This window comes from Carassius auratus, chromosome 27 (genome assembly GCF_003368295.1).
Source record: "Carassius auratus strain Wakin chromosome 27, ASM336829v1, whole genome shotgun sequence".
NCBI lineage: Eukaryota > Metazoa > Chordata > Actinopteri > Cypriniformes > Cyprinidae > Carassius > Carassius auratus.
Window position 1 is genome coordinate 9,560,342 of NC_039269.1, and position 22,504 is coordinate 9,582,845.

General features: G+C 34.5%; 2 protein-coding genes across 3 annotated transcripts; one reads left to right on the forward strand and one right to left on the reverse strand.

The window, feature by feature from the left end:
• The first annotated feature begins 235 nt into the window (after nucleotides 1-235).
• Nucleotides 236-4,642, forward strand: LOC113045391 (prolyl 4-hydroxylase subunit alpha-1-like). Its single transcript, XM_026205767.1, has 14 exons — nucleotides 236-349; nucleotides 622-718; nucleotides 911-1,059; nucleotides 1,224-1,349; nucleotides 1,451-1,672; nucleotides 1,948-2,090; nucleotides 2,198-2,374; nucleotides 2,660-2,712; nucleotides 2,877-2,973; nucleotides 3,258-3,308; nucleotides 3,537-3,575; nucleotides 3,689-3,757; nucleotides 3,874-3,970; nucleotides 4,077-4,642. The coding sequence occupies exons 1-14, from the start codon at nucleotides 265-267 to the stop codon at nucleotides 4,145-4,147; spliced, it is 1,476 nt and encodes a 491-aa protein (XP_026061552.1). The 5' UTR covers nucleotides 236-264; the 3' UTR covers nucleotides 4,148-4,642.
• A 96-nt stretch (nucleotides 4,643-4,738) lies between these two features.
• On the reverse strand, nucleotides 4,739-16,498 carry LOC113045408 (uncharacterized). 2 transcript variants are annotated; one of them, XM_026205794.1, is made up of 6 exons: nucleotides 16,267-16,498; nucleotides 10,941-11,117; nucleotides 10,696-10,780; nucleotides 10,255-10,429; nucleotides 9,245-9,351; nucleotides 4,739-4,874 (listed from the first exon to the last, which is right to left on the reverse strand). In XM_026205794.1, exons 1-6 carry the CDS (start codon nucleotides 16,360-16,362, stop codon nucleotides 4,762-4,764), a joined length of 753 nt encoding a protein of 250 aa, XP_026061579.1. In that variant the 5' UTR covers nucleotides 16,363-16,498; the 3' UTR covers nucleotides 4,739-4,761. The 2 variants fall into 2 exon arrangements, with proteins under 2 accessions (XP_026061579.1, XP_026061580.1); XM_026205795.1 differs by lacking the exon at nucleotides 10,255-10,429 and having other exon boundaries at nucleotides 4,766-4,874.
• Nucleotides 16,499-22,504: the final 6,006 nt, after the last annotated feature.

Sequence of the window (22,504 nt, forward strand, 5' to 3'; positions counted from 1 at the left end):
TTGTCCAGTTATTAGGTACATAATTAGTACATACAAAAAATGAAAGACTATTTTTGAATCATCATTGTTGTCACGAGAGTTCACTCATGTTAATTTTCACTTTCGTTTCATAAGTCTTCAAGTGCACTACTGAGAAGTTGGAAAAATTCAGGCAGGTGATGTAATGCAGGTGTGTCTTTATAAAAGGATGCACATAAACACTCTGTATTTAAGCTCTGCTGGTTCCCTTCTAGATGCATGTTTTTGTTTTGAGGTATTGAAGGTATGATGACGGCCATAAAGCAAGTGACTGTACTTATGGTGTGTTCTTTGGTTGTCTGTGCTAGAGGTGAATTCTTCACTTCAACAGGTATATTATTATTATCTTTGGATTCAATGTCAGTTATTGAGTTTATTCATTTAAATTAATTGTTCATTTACTGTTCTATCCCTAATTCTCTAATGTGCTTATACTGCTGCCTTGAAATGATTTTCTTTATTATTTTGTGAGACACTTTATCAGATTTACAATCAATCGATTCCATTAATGACTTTTCTTACTAATAAACAGTTTTCATTATATGTACAGTTATGTTGAAAAATAAATAAAAACAATAAAAAGGTCTTGTAATTGTTTTACAGATAAAATTTCACAACTTTTTGAAGAGGAGAACTTCCTTCTGGGGACCTTCAGTTTGTACATTGATGCTGAAGAAGAAATTGTAAAGGGAATGAAGAGGTGAAATATAAACCATTCCCTATATAAACCATGAAAGTACTTTTTATTAAGAGCTTTTCAGTTTCCAGCAACAATCTGGTATAGGAATCTAATTGTGACAACAATCATATATCTGGTTTTAGTTCAAGATTTTATTATTAAATACATCTATTAGACACAACAATATTTTATGAACTTTTATCTTCAATCCAGAGATCTTCTTCTTCTTCAACTCGGCACATACTTAGACCCTGTGGACCCTGAGGAAATAAAAGACCCTGTGGCAGCTTTTAAACTCCTTATGAGACTGAGAGATGAATGGTTGAAGATTGAAAAAAACACTCAAAATAGTCTTGATAAACGTGAGATCTTATTTAAGTATTTTTAAGTGAAATGTCTAAACATGCATTGTATATTATTGTTAATAGGATAAGAAATGTTGAGAACTGTTGATGAAAGAGTAAAACAGTGATAAAAGCTTTCAAGATGTATTAAACTTATATTAAACTTCATATTTGAAAATCAGACAACGTGTATCAGATACTGCTGGAATATGCACAGATCCCACAGGTAGAAGATTTGAAGGGCGCAGCTTTAGGACTGATCAGTCTGCAAGAGCTCTACAAACTCTACCCACACAACATCACTAAGGGTAAACTGTCTGCGCCAATGTGGTTTCATTGCAAGAGTTTCACTTTTTTCCTTTCAAAACAAATTCCAGTCTGATTGATGCTTTCATTTTTCATTTCACAGAAACGTCTTTAAATGCAAATGAAGCTTATGTGGTTGGGTTGTTCGCTTATACTGAGCACAAATTCCAGCATGCCTTTCTCTGGTTTATGTACAGTCTGGAGAGATTAACAGAATACTCAACAATTACTAAGGAAGAGTTGCTCCGTTACATTAGTGACTCAGCCTATCATTTTGGCAGCATACCTGTGGCAATTTACTTCGGCCAACAGCTTTCAAATCTGGGTGAGCTTATGGTGCCATTACCATATTTTCCGCACTATAAGACGCACTTAAAAGCCTTTAATTTTCTAAAAAACGACAGTGCGCCTTATAATCTGGTACGCCCTATATATGAAAACAGTTCTAAAATAGGCCATTCATTGAAGGTGCACCTTATAATTCGGTGTGGCTTATAGTGCTGAAAATACGTTAAGTTTATTGATATTTATGTATATGAGGTTGTCTAAAAAACTCTAACTGCAATTAGACTTTTGAAGCCATGAACTTCTTTGCCTCAGACCCAACTAACAATGATGTCAAAGTTCTGCTGAACCAGTATAGACTCCTTCGCTTCCAGAGGACTTCAAACCCTGACATATTCACACTGAACACAAAGTCAAGTAAATATGAGAGACTGTGCAGAGGAGAGGTTGATGAGAGGGTAAGTGCAAAGGCTTAATTTAAAATGATTATTTGACATTAAATTACAAACAGTCAGTGTGAAGCTTTGTGTGTTGATTGGCTGTTTATTATATTTTATAAAATCAGACCTCCAGGAGGCAGAGGGCGCTGTCCTGTAGGTACAGCACAGGTGGAGGAAACCCCAGACTGATGTATGCTCCAGTGAAAGAGGAAGTGGAGTGGGACGAGCCTCTAATCATCAGATATCATGACATTATTTCAGACACAGAGATAGAGATCCTGAAGAATATCTCCAGACCTCTAGTGAATATCTAACACACACACACACACACACACATCAAATTTGATTATCAGTATTATTAGAATCTATTATCTTGTTCTGATGTTTTATTGTGCTGTTTAATTGGTAAAAGTATGGACATTTCTTTTAAAAGTCATCTTGGCCTCTTAATTCTAGTAAAGACACATCTTGATGCAATGAAATATATATATATATATATATATATATATATATATATATATATATATATATATATATATATATATATATATATTTATGTTCCATTTACCTTTTGTGGTCTCCTGTAGCTTTCTAGGTCTAAGACAAAAGGGGGGGTAACAAAGATCCGTACTTCTCAAAGGTGATAATCAAATTTTTTACCCATTATGTTTCCAATATCTGCATTACATTTCTGTTAAGTTAAAGCACTTATATTGCTTCACTTTTATTATTGGAAGAAAAATGTAAACCAGTTACAATGTGGTTGAATTTGATCAAATATAAAAATCATTCTCTTGTTTTCAGTGTTATTCTAGATGAAGGCCACCCTGTGGTTGCTCGTGTCAATCAGAGGATTGCAGACATCACAGGACTCTCCATGGAATCAGCTGAACGCCTACATGTAAGGTCATAGTAAATAAGAAATACAACCTGCTCATGCACAGGAAGCTAGCTTGGTCAGATTCTCTTAAACTATATAATATAATATAATACAATACAATATAATATTATAGACTTCCAGGCAACATTGATTTAAGCACTCTGAGGGCTGATAATAATAAAAATTATTTTATATTACATCATTTATCGTACTTCGTTTTCAGGATTACTTCGTTTCAGGATTAACATGTATTTTCCTTTTGAAATGTTCTGTGTTGTTTCACCTGTTGCTTTATCGTTTTCCAGGTTCAGAATTATGGGATTGGTGGCAAATATGAACCACATTATGATGAATGGGTAAGATCAGTATACTATTAATTTCTATTTATTTTTGATCCAATGCAGCACTCGCATACAGCATAATCGAGTGTCAAGCTTTTATATGCCAAATGATCAAGGCAAATGTCATGACCCTTTAACCTAGATCTTCAAACTGAATAGCTCTATTCTGTGTTATTGAGAGCTTGATAAAAGACAAGTAACTTATAAAATCATTGCAACATAACTTAATGTTTGATCTCACAGAATGATGAGACTGGAAGGATTGCTACATTCTTAATTTATGTAAGTTTGGCCCTCCGAATTCCAATGTAAATATGAATTACTTATTCGCCGTTTGCCACATTACCTGTATTGTACAATCCTTATGAACAGTAAATAATGTGTTCTTGCTGTAGATGAGTGATGTGGAGAAAGGGGGCGCCACTGCGTTCACTAAAGTTGGAATTGCATTGAAACCAAAACAGGTAAACCCTCAAATCACTGTTCTGTGGTATATTATAATAATAAAGAAATTATTTAAGTATAGTTTAATTTAAAAGTACAAAAGTAATATTCATGCATCCATTCTCTAATGCTTAAGGGTTCAGCTGTGTTTTGGTACAACCTCCACAAGAATGGAAATGTGGATCTGAAAACAGAGCATGCTGGATGCCCTGTGTTATGGGGAAACAAATGGGGTAGGTTTTAAAATATATTATTTATATTCTTACCTTCTATAATCTATAAATACTGTACATCTATGTTAAAATTACTACATTTCATGTAAACATTGTTTCTTTTCAGTGGCAAATAAATGGATCCATAAGTTTGGACAGGAGTTCAGGAGACCCTGTTCTTTGTCATACTGGGAGTGAAAGACACTGAGACCATGGAGAAATCATATGAATTGCATCTTGTAGCATCTGTTCATTATGTATCATATAAGTTATCTGTAAAATAGCTGTATACTGTATTAACCTTAACTGTGATTTACTACTCTCTAGTTAATGCTAATAGTTATTATAATATACATAAAAAAGTGCAATATAGTAAAATAAAGTTTCAATAAGATATCAATGGATAATCACATTACCTGAATGGATCAATCGTACAGCAGCCAATAAGGAGTTATGATGATTTACATGTTTTACAAGTTTTGTGGAACAGTAAATGTAGTTTTGTAATGTGTTGGGTTGGCGGTCAGTAGAGTTTGCATTTGAAGTCTGATTTGTGTGTGTGTGTGTGTGTGTGTGTGTAGACCTCAAATGCAAAGAACAAGACCGTCAGCTCTCACAGCAACACACACAATAAACCAAGAATCACTTTGATACTTTGATACTCTGACTTAAAGACTGAGCAAGGATACAAATAAATGCTGGAGGAAGTTGTGGAAGGTCTTGTGCTCTCTGTTTCCCTCTGCTGGACAGACCGTGGAGTGACATATTTAAAAACTCAGATGATGTGCTGAGAATCTTTGCTGAGATCCAGTTCAGGCTGGTTCACAAACATGTGTGCTCTCTGGTTCAGCAGTGTTCATTTCACTTGGATCTGTTTTATCATTTACTCTCCTTGGCAGATTTTCAAGGAAGCATACAAGAATATCTGTAATGGAATAAAAGGCACATAAAATATCAGGAGCTGTAAAATGTATAATATTTTTCATTTAATAATAGTAAGTAACGAAATTCATACTGAAGCTAATATGCTTCACACAGAAATAGATATGTGATTAAATGATTGAACCTTTCAACTTATCTTTTTAAAACTTATTCTTTAGGCCTTCAACCCTGTTCCTGGCAACCCACTTTCCAGCAGACTTTAGCTACAAAAATAGTTTTGTGTGTTACCCTAATCAAACACACTTGGAGCAGCTAATCAAGCCCCTCAAGATTGCTTGATACAGGCAGGTGTGCTGAAGCAGGTTTTAAATAAATTTAGCAGGGCTGAATAGTGCATTCAGCAGGCACGTGCACACATAGACATCAAAGGGGGCTTGAGCAACTGCCCTTTTCTCAGAAATGTCTTGTATATTTTTCTAACACAAACACAAAGTACATAACTACAGCTGCTTGAATCTGCTGCGATGAATCTCAAACACTGTTTTTCGCTTTCAAGTGACAAGTTTCGCGCTCTCCCTTTTGCACCGAGATATTTGGTTCAAAAGTGATTTGTGCATCTGTAGAGGTAGTGGGCGGGACAATTTAGAGATTACAGATTTTCAATCAGAAGAGCTATACGAGATATATGAGATATATGAGATTCATCGCAGCAGAGTCAAGCAGCTGTAGTTATGTACTTTGTGTTTGTGTTAGAAAAATATACAAGACATTTCTGAGAAAATATTCTACAAGTGTGCAACTCTCATTTGATGAATTCACGTACTGACATTTCTCCACGACTTCACATTTCTTGATGCGGGTGTGTAAATGCGTTTTGCACCACATTCACTGCAGCAATTGTATCAAAAATGTGAGCGTACGAGTTTCTAAATGTGTGATTTGTAGAATAGGATTTGTGCACCTGCAATGAAGAATTTGAGAAGGTGTAACTGTTGTGTTGTGTTTGTAGGAGAGAAAAAAAAGTCTACAGGTTTGCAACTCTTAAAACATTTCTCTCTGTGGCTTCAAATTTACTGATACACATGTGTGGCTTTTCTTTACAACTACAAATCGCACTGCCACAGGTGTTCAGTTGTTTTGAATCAAAAATAACTTCATACCCTTTACTTTCTTCCTTTTCTTTCGCGTATTCGTAGATCCGTCTCGATCTGTTCCGCCGACAAAATAAATGCGCAAAAATGAAAGCGCTCTGAAATGTTTAGTCGCGCCTCTGTGAAGTTCTGAAGGCATTGCCCCTGGCAACAGATAGCGTATCCTGCCATCAGGGCCGACCGGCTCAGACCCCTCCCAAATCAACCCAAATCGGCACGTGACTCCTCAGCTTCCGCTAAAGAAAATAGTACGCTCCGTCTCTACGGATAGAATCCTGTGAGTCCATAGCAACGCTCTGTTTTTCATGGCAACGATCTGTTATACTCCGCACAGCGGTGTGTTATCAAGAAATAACAGACCGCATTCCCCAGGTGAAAAAAGGGTACTTTAGTGTACAAAAAATACACTTAAGTACAAGAAAGTACATTTGTAGTACATTCATATTTTTTTGTGCTAAAAACAACTGTAAAAATAATACACTATTAATACACTAATTAAAAGTATATTTTTACTTTAGTAGTACTTAAAGTGTAATTAATAAAGTATACTAAATACCATTTATATTTAAAATGTATTTTTAGTGCATAAAAAAATATACTTTTAAAAAAATAGACAGAAGAGTTTTTTTAGTGTATTTCTTACAAGTACATTTTTAACGCATTAAAAATAGTTCATTGTTAGTGTACTTTTACATAGCTATCAAAGTACACTAGCAATGAACTATTTTTAATGTGTTAAAATGTACTTGTAAGAAATACACTAAAAACACTATTTTTTCAAAAGTATATTTTTTTGTTAATGCACTAAAAATAATTTTTTTTTAAATAAGGCTTTTAGTATACTTTATTAATTACACTTAATTACTATTTAAATTAAAACATACTTTTAATTAGTGTATTTATAATGTATTGTTTTTACAGTTGTTTTTAGCACAAAAAATAAGAATGTACTACAGATTACTTTCTTGTAATTAAGTGTTTTTTAGTGCACTTAAGTACACTTTATTTTCACCTAGTGAAAATACTAAAGTAGTACTTAAGTGTAATTAAGAAAGTGTACTAAATAACATTGATATTTTAAATGTATTTTAAGTGCATATAAATAAGATATACTATTGAAGAATTACATAGAATAGTTTTATTACTGTATTTCTTACAAATACATTTTTAATGCATTAATAATAGTTCATTGTTAGTGTACTTTTAGATAGTTTAAATTAAATTATTTCAACAGAAATATGTTAGAAATGTATTCACAAATGTGCTATTTCAGTACACTATATAAATATACTAAATAGCACTAACACTGAAATTTATTTTAAGTGTAATTAGATAGTTAACCTAAATTAATTTAGTTTACAATATATTAGCAATAGGTTAAATTAATTGTGCTACTTAAGTATACTTAAATACACTAAATACTAAATTGATATAGTACACATATTCAGAAGTCTTTTGCATTGAAAAAGCATGCAGCGATCACACCGATTAACAGATGGATTTTCATAACTTGTAGGTGCTTATGCTATACTATAAATGCACTACTATCACATTAAGTATGTTACTTAAAAGTGTCCTTTTGCTATACAAAATTGCAATATGATTGTTTTCCACATTTATTGTCAATAAAAGAAAACAGATATTTAAATAGTTTAATAATTTCACAGTAACCAAAAATAATTCACTTAACACTGTCTGTGAGTTAATATTTAGAACAGGCATGACAACTGTATTTTTCTGACTGTTTGCTTTGTATTGCATAACATTTTATGAAAAAAAAAAAAAAAAAAAACTTGCAAGCTTGGAGGATAAGCGAATAGAATAGACGTTATTGTCATTGGTACAACAACATTTAGGGTGCTTCCACAGAGCCATACCATTGCACCATACAAAATAAAAGAAAAACGAGGAACAACATATATCCAGATAAGGGCACGAACAGGCTCAGTGAGCAATATGCATATCTCTCATTCATGTGTCAGTTCATATTTAATCTCTCTCTATATTATTTGGGAGTGGAATAACATAGTTTTTGGCTTTTGCTTCTATCAAAACACATTTTCTGTAAAACAGATCAGTGGGAACCGCACATACATTGTTGTAGAACCCAGAAGCTCGTGCAGATACACTACGTAAACAACTTTCAAGCACACCACGAGTAAATGGATATTGGAATAAATTCGTTATTTTTGTTTGTTTTTGGCACACAAAAACTATTCTCGTCGCTTGATAAATGGATGGTTGAGCCACTGGAGTCACTTAGACAATTTCAAACAATGTCTTAATACGATTTCTGATCGAGCAAGTTTAAGCCCCTTGGAAGTCAATGGAAGACTTACCCAGCGCTCAGATTACATCATAAATATAATATTTTGTGATGCAATGGTTAATGGAAGTCTTAAGGGTTTAGAACAACACACGGGTACTAAATACAAAGAACTTTTTGATTTTTGGGTGAACTAACCCTTTAATAAAATGATTAAACTACAGATTACTGTATGTATCTTATATGAACAAAACATACATTTCTTCTTTACTTTCACATTCCTTTCCCAACAACAACAAAAAAAATAACCTTTACAGTGTTTTTTTTTTTTTGAAACAAAACTTTCATTATTGCACTTTCGCCATATTACGGCTCTAACCTCGTACTGTGATGTGCCCGGAAACTAGGATATGACAGTGTCTGCCGAAAAAATGTAATTAAAAAAACATTAGTACATTAGTGCTTTATGAATAGCCACAAAATCATTCATAATATCCACCTTATGCTTATAGGATATAAAGTTGCTAGAATATAGACACACAATGATTTTCTAGGCAAAAAGAGACCTTTTTCACAGTCTGTGTGATCATATCTGTTTTGTAGTAAAGGATGGCTGCATTACTGTCGGCAGTTTTGTGAAGAAAGCTAAACTAGCTGAACTTAGCAATAAATATCAATATATGAAATAGTTTATTCATACTGATGCCCTACCATGCCATCCTCCATTTTATTGTTTAATATTAACTTATCGATGTGATTGTCAGCACTATGAATGAGTAGAAGCAAGCTGCTCCAATACTCCCAGAGAAATAATCAAGATGATTTAGATTTATTTTAATTATTCTTTAAATAAGTTTTTTTGTGATTAACATATGCTTTTGTCTACAGTATGCAGTTAAATTACTCAATCATGCTGGATACAACTTGTTCTTAAGAACTAGTTAAAATTTTTGTTTTGAATGATTAGTATTTCACAAAACACATACAATAACATACCATCTCTTGGGCTGCGCTGGAGGACCCTGAGCTTGTGCTTGCTGTATCGATCCCTCTGTTCATTGAGGATATTAGTTCCTTGACACACTGCACTAAGGTGGGAATTTCTGCAAAAAAAAGAGGATATGTATTTTATATAGTTTAAAATGTACTATAACTAACAGATTTTGAGGACATACCAATTATGACAGTCAAGTTAAACTAAACTGCAGCTTGAGTATATGTCGTTTTCTCTAAAGCCCTATTTGCACGGGATTAGTATTATCTGGGGATGATGAGTGATTTTGAAACTGCCCCCACATTAATTTTGTTATGTGCATTCGCACGGGATATGCAAAGCCAGTGATTTTACTCAAATTTAATGACATAACTCCCGGATAATAGGAATGTCAAGGTTTTGACAGTCCCGTTTCTGCAAATTGTAGCGATATGTCAGCACCCAAAATACTATCAAACACTCCAAAGCAGCTCCATTCTGAAAAGGAAAAAGGCAAAGAAAAGGCACACGGGAAACAAAAACCTTAAAAAATGATATATGACCCGCCAAATTACAGAAATTACTATTTGTAGTGCACTGACAATAGTTTTATATAATTTGTTTGTTAATAAATTAATTAATTAAGACATTGTTGTTTGATAGTTTTACCTGAATGAATTTTAAAATAATTTACTATATTTCAGATCAATTTGTTTGTTTTACTTAATTAACCACCGTGTTTTAACACACACACACACACACACACACACACACACACACACACACACACCACACACACACACACACACACACATATACAGTGGGGATATGTGAAAATATGAGTAATTTTCAAAAAATAAGAGAGATCATACTAAATGCATGTTATTTTTTATTTAGTACTGTCCTGAGTAAGATATTGTACATAAAAGATATTAACATTTAGTCCACAAGACAAAAAAAATTGCTGAAATTATTAAAATAACCCCACTCAAAAGTTTGGGAACCCTTGGTTCTTAATACTCTGTGTGGTCACCTGATGATCCTCGACTGTCTTTCTGTTTTGTGATGGTTGTGCATGAGTCCCTTGTTTGTTGGTTCAATACGAATACATGTACTGCTCCACTCCTGATGCACACCACAGGTAATACGTGTAAAAACACATCGTAAGTGGGGTAGGAACAAGATGCCAAACGCCACAGTTGAGATTTCTAGAGGTGTCGAAAAGATTTCTATTAAAAAAGTTATGAAGAAAGATGGCTGCTTAGAATGATTACAAAGATTGTAAATGCTTAATGCTCAGAATCTATCTAAAGAAATGAAATACAGTACAACCACTTTTTACTGCTTTAAATACAAATTAAGTCAATAGAAAATTACAATCACACATGTATTATTGTATATATAGTATATGTAAGACATAATTATCCACATAGCATCCCTCAGCACAACTCATTTCAGGTATTTTATACTGTACCTTTCAAAGCTTTCAACACTTCACCACTGACAAATAATGGCTGTTCCACGCTCTCTCCACTTGCCTCAGCAGCATCTAAGGTATCCTATATTTAAAACAATAAATACAATTTCAAATAAAAATGATTTGCATGGTAATGTTCTACTTGCAAAAAAAAAAACGCTTTGGAGAACCTGAAAAAATATGATTTTTGACTACGCAGTCCAAAGGTTTGTGTTCATTGCTTAGGGTTTGAAACGACATACGGTTGATTGAGAATTCCCTGGGTAATTGAACAAATCCACGTTTGTGTCCACCGTTTCGAATTCAACTTCCTCCTCACTATGTAATGGATTGGTTCTGCATGGAGTGGAGTGGAGTGGTTTCCTCAGTGTATCCTTCAACTGAGTGAGGATCCTCTCTTTTGCAACTTTTTTTTGTCTCTGGACCAAATAAAAACTCAGTTATATACAACATACAAAACAACTATCATTAGTACTATGGAAGCATATGGGTAGCATTATTCAATTTGGGATGTAATATGCAAAATGACAATGCAATATGTAAAATGGCAATGCATTTCTGTATTTACATTTACATTTTCCAATACATTTGTGCAATGTTTGGTGCAAAATAAAAATGAAAATTAAATTACATAATTTTCATTTGCCATTTACTACACCAGTTTTAAAATGTAAAATGAATATTAATTTTAACGCTTTATAAGTTGCAAAATTAAAATGAAAATGTATTACAGAAATGATTAGATATGTTTAACATGTTAAAGCAAAAACTGTAGCAAAATGATAATTGAAATGCTATTTTTCTTAATTGCATTAACACTCACAGTCAAGACACTTACGATTGCATTTTCATTCGGTGTCCCGCAATGAATGTAGCAAAACTCAATGTGCACATTGAAAATGCATTCCGAGCCGATCACGTGTCCCCGCCCTCGCGCCACGTCAATCATTAGCCGCATTTCCACTGTCGGGCCAGTGCGAGCCAGGGCTTAAAGCGGGCCGGGCGGGGCTCATAGCCCCGGGCCAGTAGCACGAGGCCAGAATAGCGCAGGGTTTCCACAGTGGAGCTTGGAGCACCGCTGCACGTCACTAAAACACGCCCTTTACACGCCTCTCAGAACAACGTCGTGCAACCTCAAAATTTCACCATCAAAGAGAAGTTATCAGAAATAAGTCACTGGAACATGCGCGATCACAAAACGAAGATGATAAAAGCGGCCGTTTGTTTGCATGCTTTGTTATATATTCAAATTCAAAAGCATCCATGTTTTAACTATAGAATAAGTGATACATTGATCATATTGTTTTAATTAACGCTCATGAAAATAGCCAGCTTATTCAGTCAAGTCTGTTTCTGTTTAATAGCCACAGTATAGCCGTCATATTTAGAATGAATGATAATATCTCTATTTTTATAAAAGCTCCCGAACAAAAACATTATTAGGCTATATTCTTTTATGATAAGCAACGTGAGCTAAACTCTCGAGACGAGGCTTGTGACATATAATATTAAGTTACTTAATAAATACACGACTGTGATAGAGAATAAAGAGCTGATGTCTGATTTCTTCAAGCAGTCATATTTTACCATTTTTACTATGGTAACAAGTTTAGCGTGCATATATTTTTCATCGCTTATAAATATTTCTGCCTTGTTTAGTGATTATAATCCACATGAGATCAAGTTATTTCAAACACTCGCTGCTGACTGAAAGAGAGTTTTGAGCTCGACTTATTTAAAAAAAAAAAAAAAAGTGTTTAATGGTGTTAAAGCTGTTATCTTTCTGAAATGATCCTCAGCGCAGACTCTCTATTTTTATAAAATCTCCCAAACAAAAATAATTATTATATTTTGATGATATGCAACGTGGAGCTAAACTCAAGAAAAGAGACGACAGATAAAATGTTACTTAATAAATACACAATTATAATAGAGAATAAGAAGCTGACGTCTGATTTATCCAAGCGGTCATATTTAGGATGTTTACTATAGTAACGTTAATGTTTAGCGTGCATAGTCTTTTACATCGCTTATAAATATTTCTGCCTTGTTTAATGATTATAATCCACATCGGATCAAGTTATTTCAAACACTTGCTGCTAACTAAGAGTGAGTTTTGAGCTCAACTTATTTTAAAACGTCTTTAATGCTGGTGTTAAAGCTGTTATCTTTCTGAATGATCCGCGCTGACGCTCTCTAGACCCAGAGAAACTCGGTCTTTGTTCATAACCCCTCCTCTAGCCCCAACTGGCCCGCTTTGGCCCAAGGATTTAGTCGGGCCGAAAAAACCTGGCCGTTGGCCCCGAGGAAGCCCCGGCGAGGCACGATCAAGCCCCGGAAGTGACAGTGGAAACGCGACTGGCCCTGGCACGCACTAGCACGCCCGGTCCTAGCTCGATAGTGGAAACACGGCTACTAGCCTAGTCTATGTTGTCTCACTTGATTGAATCCTCTTCTTGAGACTTGAGTCTCTGACCTTCTGTAAGCCCTGCCTTGTTCACACAATGATTGACGTGGCGCGAGGGCGGGGACACGTGATCGGCTCGGAATGCATTTTCAATGTGCACATTGAGTTTTGCTACATTCATTGCGGGACACCGAATGAAAATGCAATCGTAAGTGTCTTGACTGTGAGTGTTAATGCAATTAAGAAAAAAAGCATTTAAATGATCATTTTGCCACAGTTTTTGCTTTAACATGTTAAACATATCTAATCATTTCTGTAATACATTTTCATTTTAATTTTGCAACTTATAAAGCGTTAAAATTAATATTCATTTTACATTTTAAAACTGGTGTAGTAAATGGCAAATGAAAATGATGTAATTTAATTTTCATTTTCATTTTGCACCAAACGTTGCACAAATGTATTGGAAAATGTAAATGTAAATACAGGAATGCATTGCCATTTTACATATTGCATTGTCATTTTGCATATTACATCCCAAATTGAATAATGCTACCCATATGCTTCCATATTAGTACAAAACAACTAACATAAATCATTATGGTAATTTAATTTATATGCATTCTACATCATTTTTATTTAAAAAATCAGATGTACTATATCACTCTGCCTTTCGTTTCATTACAGATGTAGGCAGTTAGGACTCACCACTGCACTCTGTATGAAACTGTACAATGGCCTTTCCTCTTTCTCTTAGAAGAAAATTCCATCTGTTAATTTTTACTTTTAAAGCACTAATGGGTAAATTACCCCTTTACATTTCAAAATTTACTTATTTAACAAAATAGTGTTTATAGGACAAGGTCGTCAAAAAAACTGTTATTAGTTATTCCATTAACAAAAAAAGAACTTGGAAAAAAGCTTTTTCATTGTATGCACTAAGTGTCTGGAATGAACTTCAAAACACCTTAAATTTAGAATCACTTCAATCTATTAGTACTTTTAAAACCTCTTAAAGACATCTCTGAATGAACGCTGTACTTGTTTTAAATAGGTACTATTTAAAGGGGGGGGGGGGGTGAAATGCTATTTCATGCATACTGAGTTTTTTACACTGTTAAAGAGTTGGATTCCCCATGCTAAACATGGACAAAGTTTCAAAAATTAAGTTGTACGTTTGAAGGAGTATTTCTGTTCCAAAAATACTACTTCCGGTTTGTCACAAGTTTCGGAAAGTTTTTTTTCGAGTATGGCTCTGTGTGACGTTAGATGGAGCGGAATTTCCTTATATGGGTCTTAAGGCACTTCTGCCGGAAGAGCGCATGCTCCCGTATAGCAGAGCAGAGAGAGGCTGAGCACAGACAATCACTGATCAGAGTGAGAGCGTCGCGAAATATCACAAAAGGAGTGTGTTTTTGGTTGCCAGGGCAAGACAACCCTGCACAGATTACCAAAAGAGAAACAGCATTAAGGGACCAGTGGATTTAGTTTATTTTTACAGAGCATCAACAGAGTTGTGCAAGTGTTTTTGTTTGTTCCCTGCATTTCGAAGATGCTTGTCATACAAACAAAGCCCAGTTTGACGACGGATTTGCGTATAGTTTATTTCTTAAGGATGATGCAATCCCAACGAAAAAGGGTCACGATCGTGTGTTGGAACCGCAGGCGGTGAGTAAAACTGCTTAAAATATTTCTGCCTCCTTGTTAGTGCGTCTGCCTCCCATACCGGAGACCAGGGTTCGAGCCCCGCTCGGAGCGAGTCATTGCTGCTGCTGCTCCCATTCAGTTTCAGCCTCGGGATCTGATTCTGGATCATAAATAAATGGCTGAATCTGACTGTTAGCCATGATTTGTTTTGGATGATGTTTTTTTCCTCAAGGTAATGCCACAGCTTCCAAACACACTCAACACAAAAGCCTACTCGCGCTCTTGATTCTTTAGCTCCGCCCACACGTCACGCCTCCAGATGCTCGTGTTTTTCCAGGAAAAATCGGTACAGACTATCTTTCTCTTATGAATATAATAAAACTAAAGACTTTTTGGAGTTATGAATGATGCAGTACTACTCTATAGGTACTCAAGATTAACAGGATATTGAGTGAAAACGAGCATTTCACCCCCCCTTTAAATTATATGTTTGTTTTTACTTAAGTTAAATGTGTATTGTATACATAGAGCTTTGCTGTGTATTGTAATTTTTTTTTTTTTTTATGTTTTTAATTTGCAACTTTTTTGGCCGCCTGTCTTAGAGCTGTAATCGGGCCTTAAAAGTTAGGCCCGACAGGACCCGAGCCCGACAAGTACATTTTGATTGACAGCTTTTTTAAAGCCCGAACCCGTTTACAGCCCGACATTATTCAAATGTGCGCACGCACACAGATCTTTTGCCTTTTGAAAAACAATGAGCAATTTATTCATGTTTTTACATAATTTACTCATAACTAACGTAGACTAGACCACTTGGAATTTGGAATAAAGAAATAAAATAAGTCCTGTGTCACATCGTAACATCTCAGCATTCTAGACATAGGCTCATTTAACCTATAAATAGACCAACGCACCAATAAAAACGAGTCATTTAAAAACAATTAAATTAAGATAAATTTTAAATTAAGATGGGTATTTGGCAATAACGAAATTAAGATAAAGGCTCCGCCGGATTTGCTTTATTTAATAAAAGAATAATGCCAACATTAGCGTAACTGCTCCGTTACACCTGCTCAGCATTCATTTTCGCATCTTTCTCCCGCTAATCGAAACACATCACATGACGGCTCGTTTACCTCGCAAACCGGAGCGCAAGCCCGAGCCCGGGTAAGATGATAGAAATTAAGCCCGAACCCGTCGGGTCCCGTCGGGTTCGGGCAAAGATCTTCAGCTCTAGCCTGTCTTGGCCAGGACTCCCTGTGAGAAGAGTTATTTAACTCAACTGGACTTTTCTTGTTAAATAAAGGTTAAAAAAAAACGAAGGGCCAACAGGACATCTGTATACAAACCACTGATATTTAAACAATACCATACATCTTTCATTTTTTTATATCTCTTTAATAATCATTAAGAGGACATTTTATCCTAGGACTGCAAAATCATAAACATTAGGGCAATTATATATTAGTTAAAAAATATATTTCTTTGAGCAATATTACAGTAAAAATACTTACTTTTGCTTTTTCATATTGTCGCTTCATCTCAATGTCTGTTTCGTCATCAGAACTTTCTAAAGTGTTTTTTTTTCTAGAACAAAGACAAAAACACATTGCACAGCATTCTTAATACATTTTCACTTGCAAACAAAAAACTTGAGTTTGCATTTTAGAAACAAAACCGTGATTGTATTTTAAAAAATCAAATGTAAAAAGCATTCCTTGTCCTTTAGCCTACGTTACGACCCCTCCCTTATGGCAAAGAGGGGCCAGCTTTCTGAAACATTTCTGTGTCATAGCAAGACAGACAAGGGGATATTAACGTTATATATATATATATATATATATATATATATATATATATATATATATATATATATATATATATATATATATATATATATATATATATATATATATATATATATATATATATATATATAATAATAATAATGTCATGTTGTAATAAAGTTATCTGGCTGCAGCATCTTTAAGTCAAGCGGCACACTCATTTTGACTGTCATTTTAACATGTGAACCAAAATTACTGAAGATGAATTAAGTATTTATCCAACTTACTGAACAAACGTCAGTACTAAACTGCATTTAATCATTAATATTTCGTGCAAGATATCAAATTCAACAACTTATACTTACTCTTGGTGGAACGCTGACGTTAGCTCCTGCGAGTAACCCCAGAGTGCAGTCTGGACGATGGGGCGGGGCGACACTTCGAGGCGGAGCGACACGTGTCGCCCCGCCCATATTTGTTTTCCCCGCCTTTGACATTTTCCTCCGAGCCAGCAGGGGGCAGTTTGCGTTGAAACAAACAGAACGGTGGCAACTACAGCAGCAGAGTAATAACGCTATTCCGTTGATTGCTTGAGGTGAGTAAAAGTGGTTGTGTAAATATCTTATAATATGAAATGCGATGTTCGATCATTTATTTATCCATGGTACGTTCAATTTGAATAATTATTGTTAATAATTGTTATAAATTGCTCATTTTATTGTTCTTTGTGGATTGTAACAGTACACTCTGTACATGGCTTTAGTTCATAGGTTCGATTTTACAGAGGTATGGCATCACATTTGTCAAGTTATTTGAACAGACATGCATGATTTTTGTGTGTATATTATTATTATTATTATTTTTCAGGATGACATGATCAGGAGGTGGTGGTGTTCTGTTCTCCTGGACAGCTTTACTCCGCAAATGTATGTAGCTGTTTGAATGTTGCTACATGAAACATTACTCTGTACTATATCTAGCAATATACCTACCTCTTGACATTTGTTCTTTTAGAGCTCAACCACTGAGGGGAGGAACTTCACCATTCACCATGTCTTCAGGCAGAGTCCAGCAAAGCAGGTTATTACATTCATTAAGAACTAATAATTACATATGTGTGTACATGCAGAGGTATTTTAGTTATTACAGCTACATAGTTGTTCAGATGTGAAATTGGTATTATGTACAAGTACTATATTGGTCAATACTGTGGAATATTTAATATATAACTATCAGTTAACATCAGCATCAAAGACATTTAAAAACATTTCAGCTTAATTCATTTTCAGACAGCAGCAAGTTTTTTAAATAACTTCTGTTTGCGATCTAATGTGGATTTTGTTCACCATATAAGATAGAAATATTTATATTCAATGTAAAAGATCTTCATGTGGATCATGCATACAAATATATACAAATATCTCACTGGATTATTACAATTAATGGCAAAATGAATGTGTGGAAATGTAAACTAATATATCCTACTGACACACAACAGCAAAAGATATAAATAATTGGCTTAAAACAGTTTTTTTTCAATGTGAAAATACTAACACTAATACTTCTGCACAGTACTGTATATATTAACATTTTATTAGTGTTATTATAAAAGAATGAGTATGCAGTTGTGACAACAATCTATAGAGTTTTTAATGAGAGTTTGTTTAAAGCAAGGTTGTCTGTATTCAGTGTTTATATAATGTTTAATAACTTTTATATACATATATAAATAAACCTATGTATGTTTTTGATTCAACAGCTTCCACTGGAAATCCTCAGGGAAGTTATTTTGTCAGCGGGTGACTCTGCATATTTGACACTTTCTCTGGTTTGCAGATGGTTTAGGGTTGTGCTCCGAAGTTTTTCGGAAAGCGGCACCGTTTGCCTGGCTAGAGAGTAAGATTTCCCCGTTTAATGCTCATTCTCCAATTGAATTTTGTAGTAGAAGGCTGTTAAACTTTTTTTGTATTATTATTATCTTTCATGTATTTTGTCTTTACACTATAAGTTGTGGCCAACTGGAAGAATTGTCCTCCTGTCTCCTGACCGGAACGAGTTCAGATGGATGTACAGCATCAGGGAACGCTTGCAGTGCAGAGCCTTTTTCAAGTTTAACCCACCAGGGTACAGAGAAGAGGCCGGCGTGGTGATCTTCTGGGCTTTTGTTTACACAGGATTTTGTTCCAAGGACTGTTTGTTTGTTTTTTTTGTTTTTTTTTTGCGGCATGAAACACATTTGTGTGTTAAGTTCATTGAAGGGAAATAGAGAATGGGCTGAGATCAACTGGTTTTGATTATTAATTGATGTAATTTAAAGTTAAACTTTGCACTGTATAATGTTTTAATAAAAAAGCTATGGAAAACACGTGCATGACAACAGGTTTCAGTCATTTACATCAGTCTATCATTCTTTAAGGTTTCTCATATTTGATGATAACATGATTTGCTATGCATTGCTCATAATGGATTCTTAGTTTAGTTGTGACAGGATTGTGAGGATTAATGAGGTTTTCAGTAGTGCAGTTCAGAAAACAAATAACAGAAAGTAACAAGTGTTTTTGGGCAAGTTTTTTAGAACCTGTATAGTTCCTTCCTTGCAAAAAGTAACCATGGATTTATTGTAGTAAAAATATTTGTTGGCACATTAATTACTGTGAGCTGTAATTATAAAAACACCATAGTTTTACTATAGTTACTGTAGCAGAACCATGGTAAATTTTCGCAGAGGCCAAGGGAATGTTCAGAATATTATTGGTGACGTTCAGAGACTGGTGACAATTTGTTACACACACGACACACACACACACACACACACACACACATATATATATATATATATATATATATATATATATATATATATATACACACACACACACACACACACACGTATGTATGTATATATTATTTGAATATATAAATCAAGGTACTCCATGACTATCTACATAACCATACTTCGCATAATATTGCCGTGTCATTTTCAAACCAGCGAGTAATGCCGAGGTAGCGTCTACACTACAGCCATTGAGGGAGTAGACCATTTATTTTTATTCTGTTCGTCGTAATCCAAAACTCTTTGTATTTATACGGGATGTTGTGGAAATGCAACAATAAATGCAAAAACACAACATGTATATTCACTTTTTAATTTATATTAAAAGTTTATTCATCTTAGTGTCTACTTCCGCATTCCAATCGTGCTAATAGCGTCATAATTCACTATACCAATAAGCTGTAAAATCGTCACTCATCTGTACACCAATAAGCTCATCTTAATCATAAACCAATAACCGCTGAGGTGGGCGGGGCGACACGTGTCGCTCCGCCCCAACGTGTCGCCCCGCCCCATCGTCCAGACTGCACTCTGGGATACTTGGCTCCTGCTGCCTTGACGTTCGCCATCTTTTCATACATTTCGCGCCAGTGTAACGGACTGTGGCCCAATTGTGATTGGCTGAAATTGTTATAGACGTCTGATTGGCCACGACTTATTTAAAAAATAAAATAAAAACTTTTGATTTGAGGATAAAGCCCGCTCAGAGTGTCACAAACTATTCAATGGTGATGTGTGTCAGTTTTTTTTAAAGCATAAAATATATTTGAGAATCGTAATCAACCAGATATGCAATGATGGCGCACAAAAGAAGATATAAAGAACATGTACTTGATGATTTGAGACACCCATCAAAGGCCACGAAATATCGACGGATAACAGAATCTGAGGTAAAAAAAATAAATTCCTTCTAGGTTTAACGACAACGTATTATTATTATTTTAAGGCTAACAGTGCATTGTTTATTACAGAATAATTTTAAGTGCCGAGACCGAGGGGCCCATCCTCCCACAAAGAAAAGAGACGAGTCTTAACGGAGGTATGCAACATTATGTCATTTGACAAAAACAGTTATGGATACGTTTATCAGTGATTCATATTAGAATAACTTATAGGGAACGCGGTAATGTGTGTGCTAAACTGTGACGTTAGCCTAGATTGCACCAGTTTTGTGATTATGTTCGTTCCGATGACAAATCATCCCTTGAGGCTTTACCATATTTGTCTTGGTGACTGTATATTCATCTATAATCCAGCCAGAATCACTAAATCATAATTTAAATCTTTGTATGTTCTTCAGATATTTTCATAGTGTAGCCTAAGCCAAATAAAATTTCATTCTAGAAGTGAGAGCTGTCATGAGGCTCAAACTCTGAGCTCCCTTATATAGCTTATATTTTCCCTGCTGTCCTGTATGTGTATGTGATAAAGATACATGAAAAATTGCTTGTAATAAACACACCCATGTCTCCTAATGCTGTTGTATGACTCATTACAGCCTGACAGTAAAGCAGCCTGGAGACAGTCCCACTTAGTCCAAATGATGGAATTACCCTCCACGTCAGACCAAGACAGACCTTGGACTCACATAAGTGGGGACCAACCTGATATAAAAATGCTAACAGAATTACAGGTAATAATTAATGTGAACATTGACCAATTTGTATTAATAAAACTTCTAATAAAGAAGTTACTGTGTCAACACCAGCTTATACATAAGTCAATGAATTTAATACTTTGAAGTAAACACTCGTTGCATTATCCATTCATGATAGGTTTATGCAAATTTAAATTCATTATTAATTTATAAGTTTACAAGGTGAATAACTTCCAGTTGTTCAGCAGTTAATGGCTATTACTCATTATTTGATATTTTTTATGCAAAACTTTTGTAACTTTTTGATGTAATTTGATGGATCTTCAATGCAATGCAGATACAGTTTAACAAACACTTTATAGTTAATTGGCATATATTTCTGACCTCATCCAAATTAATACGCCAGCACGGACACTGGGGTCAGAGGGCCAGCTCCAGCTTGTAGTCCCCAAGTCGAGCCTTAAGACTCGGGGGGGACAGGGCCTTTTCTGTGGTTGGATCTAAACTCTGGAACGGCCTACCCCTCCATGTCCGAACTGCCCCTACAGTCGAGTGTTTTAAGCCTCGTCTAAAGACACAATTTCATTATTTTGCTTTTAATTCTGCCTAAGTTATGTCGTCCACTGGTTTTTATCCTTTTTTTATATTTTATATATTTTTAAACTTGATGTTCTTATTTTGTTTAATTGATTTTATATTAATTGTTTTCTATTATGAGTCTTTGCAGCACTTTCAAAACTTGGTGTTTGTAATATGTGATATAGAAATAAAAGGAAAAAATGGATTGGATTTGTGTATGTTTCATCAGTGGACAAAGACATCTATCCCATTATTCATTGCAAAACTACTCTAATTCTGTCTGGTTGCATATTGTAAGTTAACTATCTTAAACTATTTTAAAAAACACATGTTTATAACTAATGTTTTTTTTTATGTATGGCAGGACATATACTGGACATTGGAGATCAACCAAGCCATGTAATAAAATAAGTTAATAAAATAAGAACGTCCCCAGTTAGTTAATGACTTGCATCAAGAGTCTTTCCCCCTGAAATTTAGAAATCTAAATTGGTGAATCTAGAAGAAATCTACAGATGCAAACAGATGGAGGATAGGCTACACTCTAAAAAATGTAGTAAATCTGAGTAACTGCATCTGTACATTAATAAATAAAACTGAGTAGAAATAAGTTAACATTAAAAATAACAATATTTATAAATTAACGTTTTAATTATGAACTTTTTTTTTTTTTCCTCTTAACCTTTATAAAATAGTATTCCAAACAACCACAAATACATACATGACATTGGCTTTTATTTAATTTTATTTAATTTTTACTCAATTATTTTGGTAAGTTTTATTCAAACAATCAAGTAAGATTTCAGAGATTTTATTAAGTTAATTAAGTTAAATATTTACTAAGCCACAGAATATTTTTTGAGTGTAGTAGGTTTAAAACAAACTCCATCTAAATGTGGATTTTGAAGGTTTTATTTGATGATGGTGATGATACAGTCCTCCCTCAAATGTGAAAC

What these genes read in the sequence shown, in the direction of transcription:
- LOC113045408 (XM_026205794.1), bottom strand. Translation starts at nt 16,362, where the DNA reads ATGTGTTTTTGTCTTTGTTCTAGAAAAAAAAACACTTTAGAAAGTTCT. An exon ending in CAGGGAATTCTCAATCAACC is followed by an intron (nt 10,781 to 10,940) that starts GTATGTCGTTTC and finishes TTTTAAATATAG; the next exon opens with GATACCTTAGATGCTGCTGA. An exon ending in AGTGTTGAAAGCTTTGAAAG is followed by an intron (nt 10,430 to 10,695) that starts GTACAGTATAAA and finishes CGACACCTCTAG; the next exon opens with AAATCTCAACTGTGGCGTTT.
- LOC113045391 (XM_026205767.1), top strand. Translation starts at nt 265, where the DNA reads ATGATGACGGCCATAAAGCAAGTGACTGTACTTATGGTGTGTTCTTTG. An exon ending in TGAATTCTTCACTTCAACAG is followed by an intron (nt 350 to 621) that starts GTATATTATTAT and finishes ATTGTTTTACAG; the next exon opens with ATAAAATTTCACAACTTTTT. An exon ending in TCAAAATAGTCTTGATAAAC is followed by an intron (nt 1,060 to 1,223) that starts GTGAGATCTTAT and finishes TTTGAAAATCAG; the next exon opens with ACAACGTGTATCAGATACTG.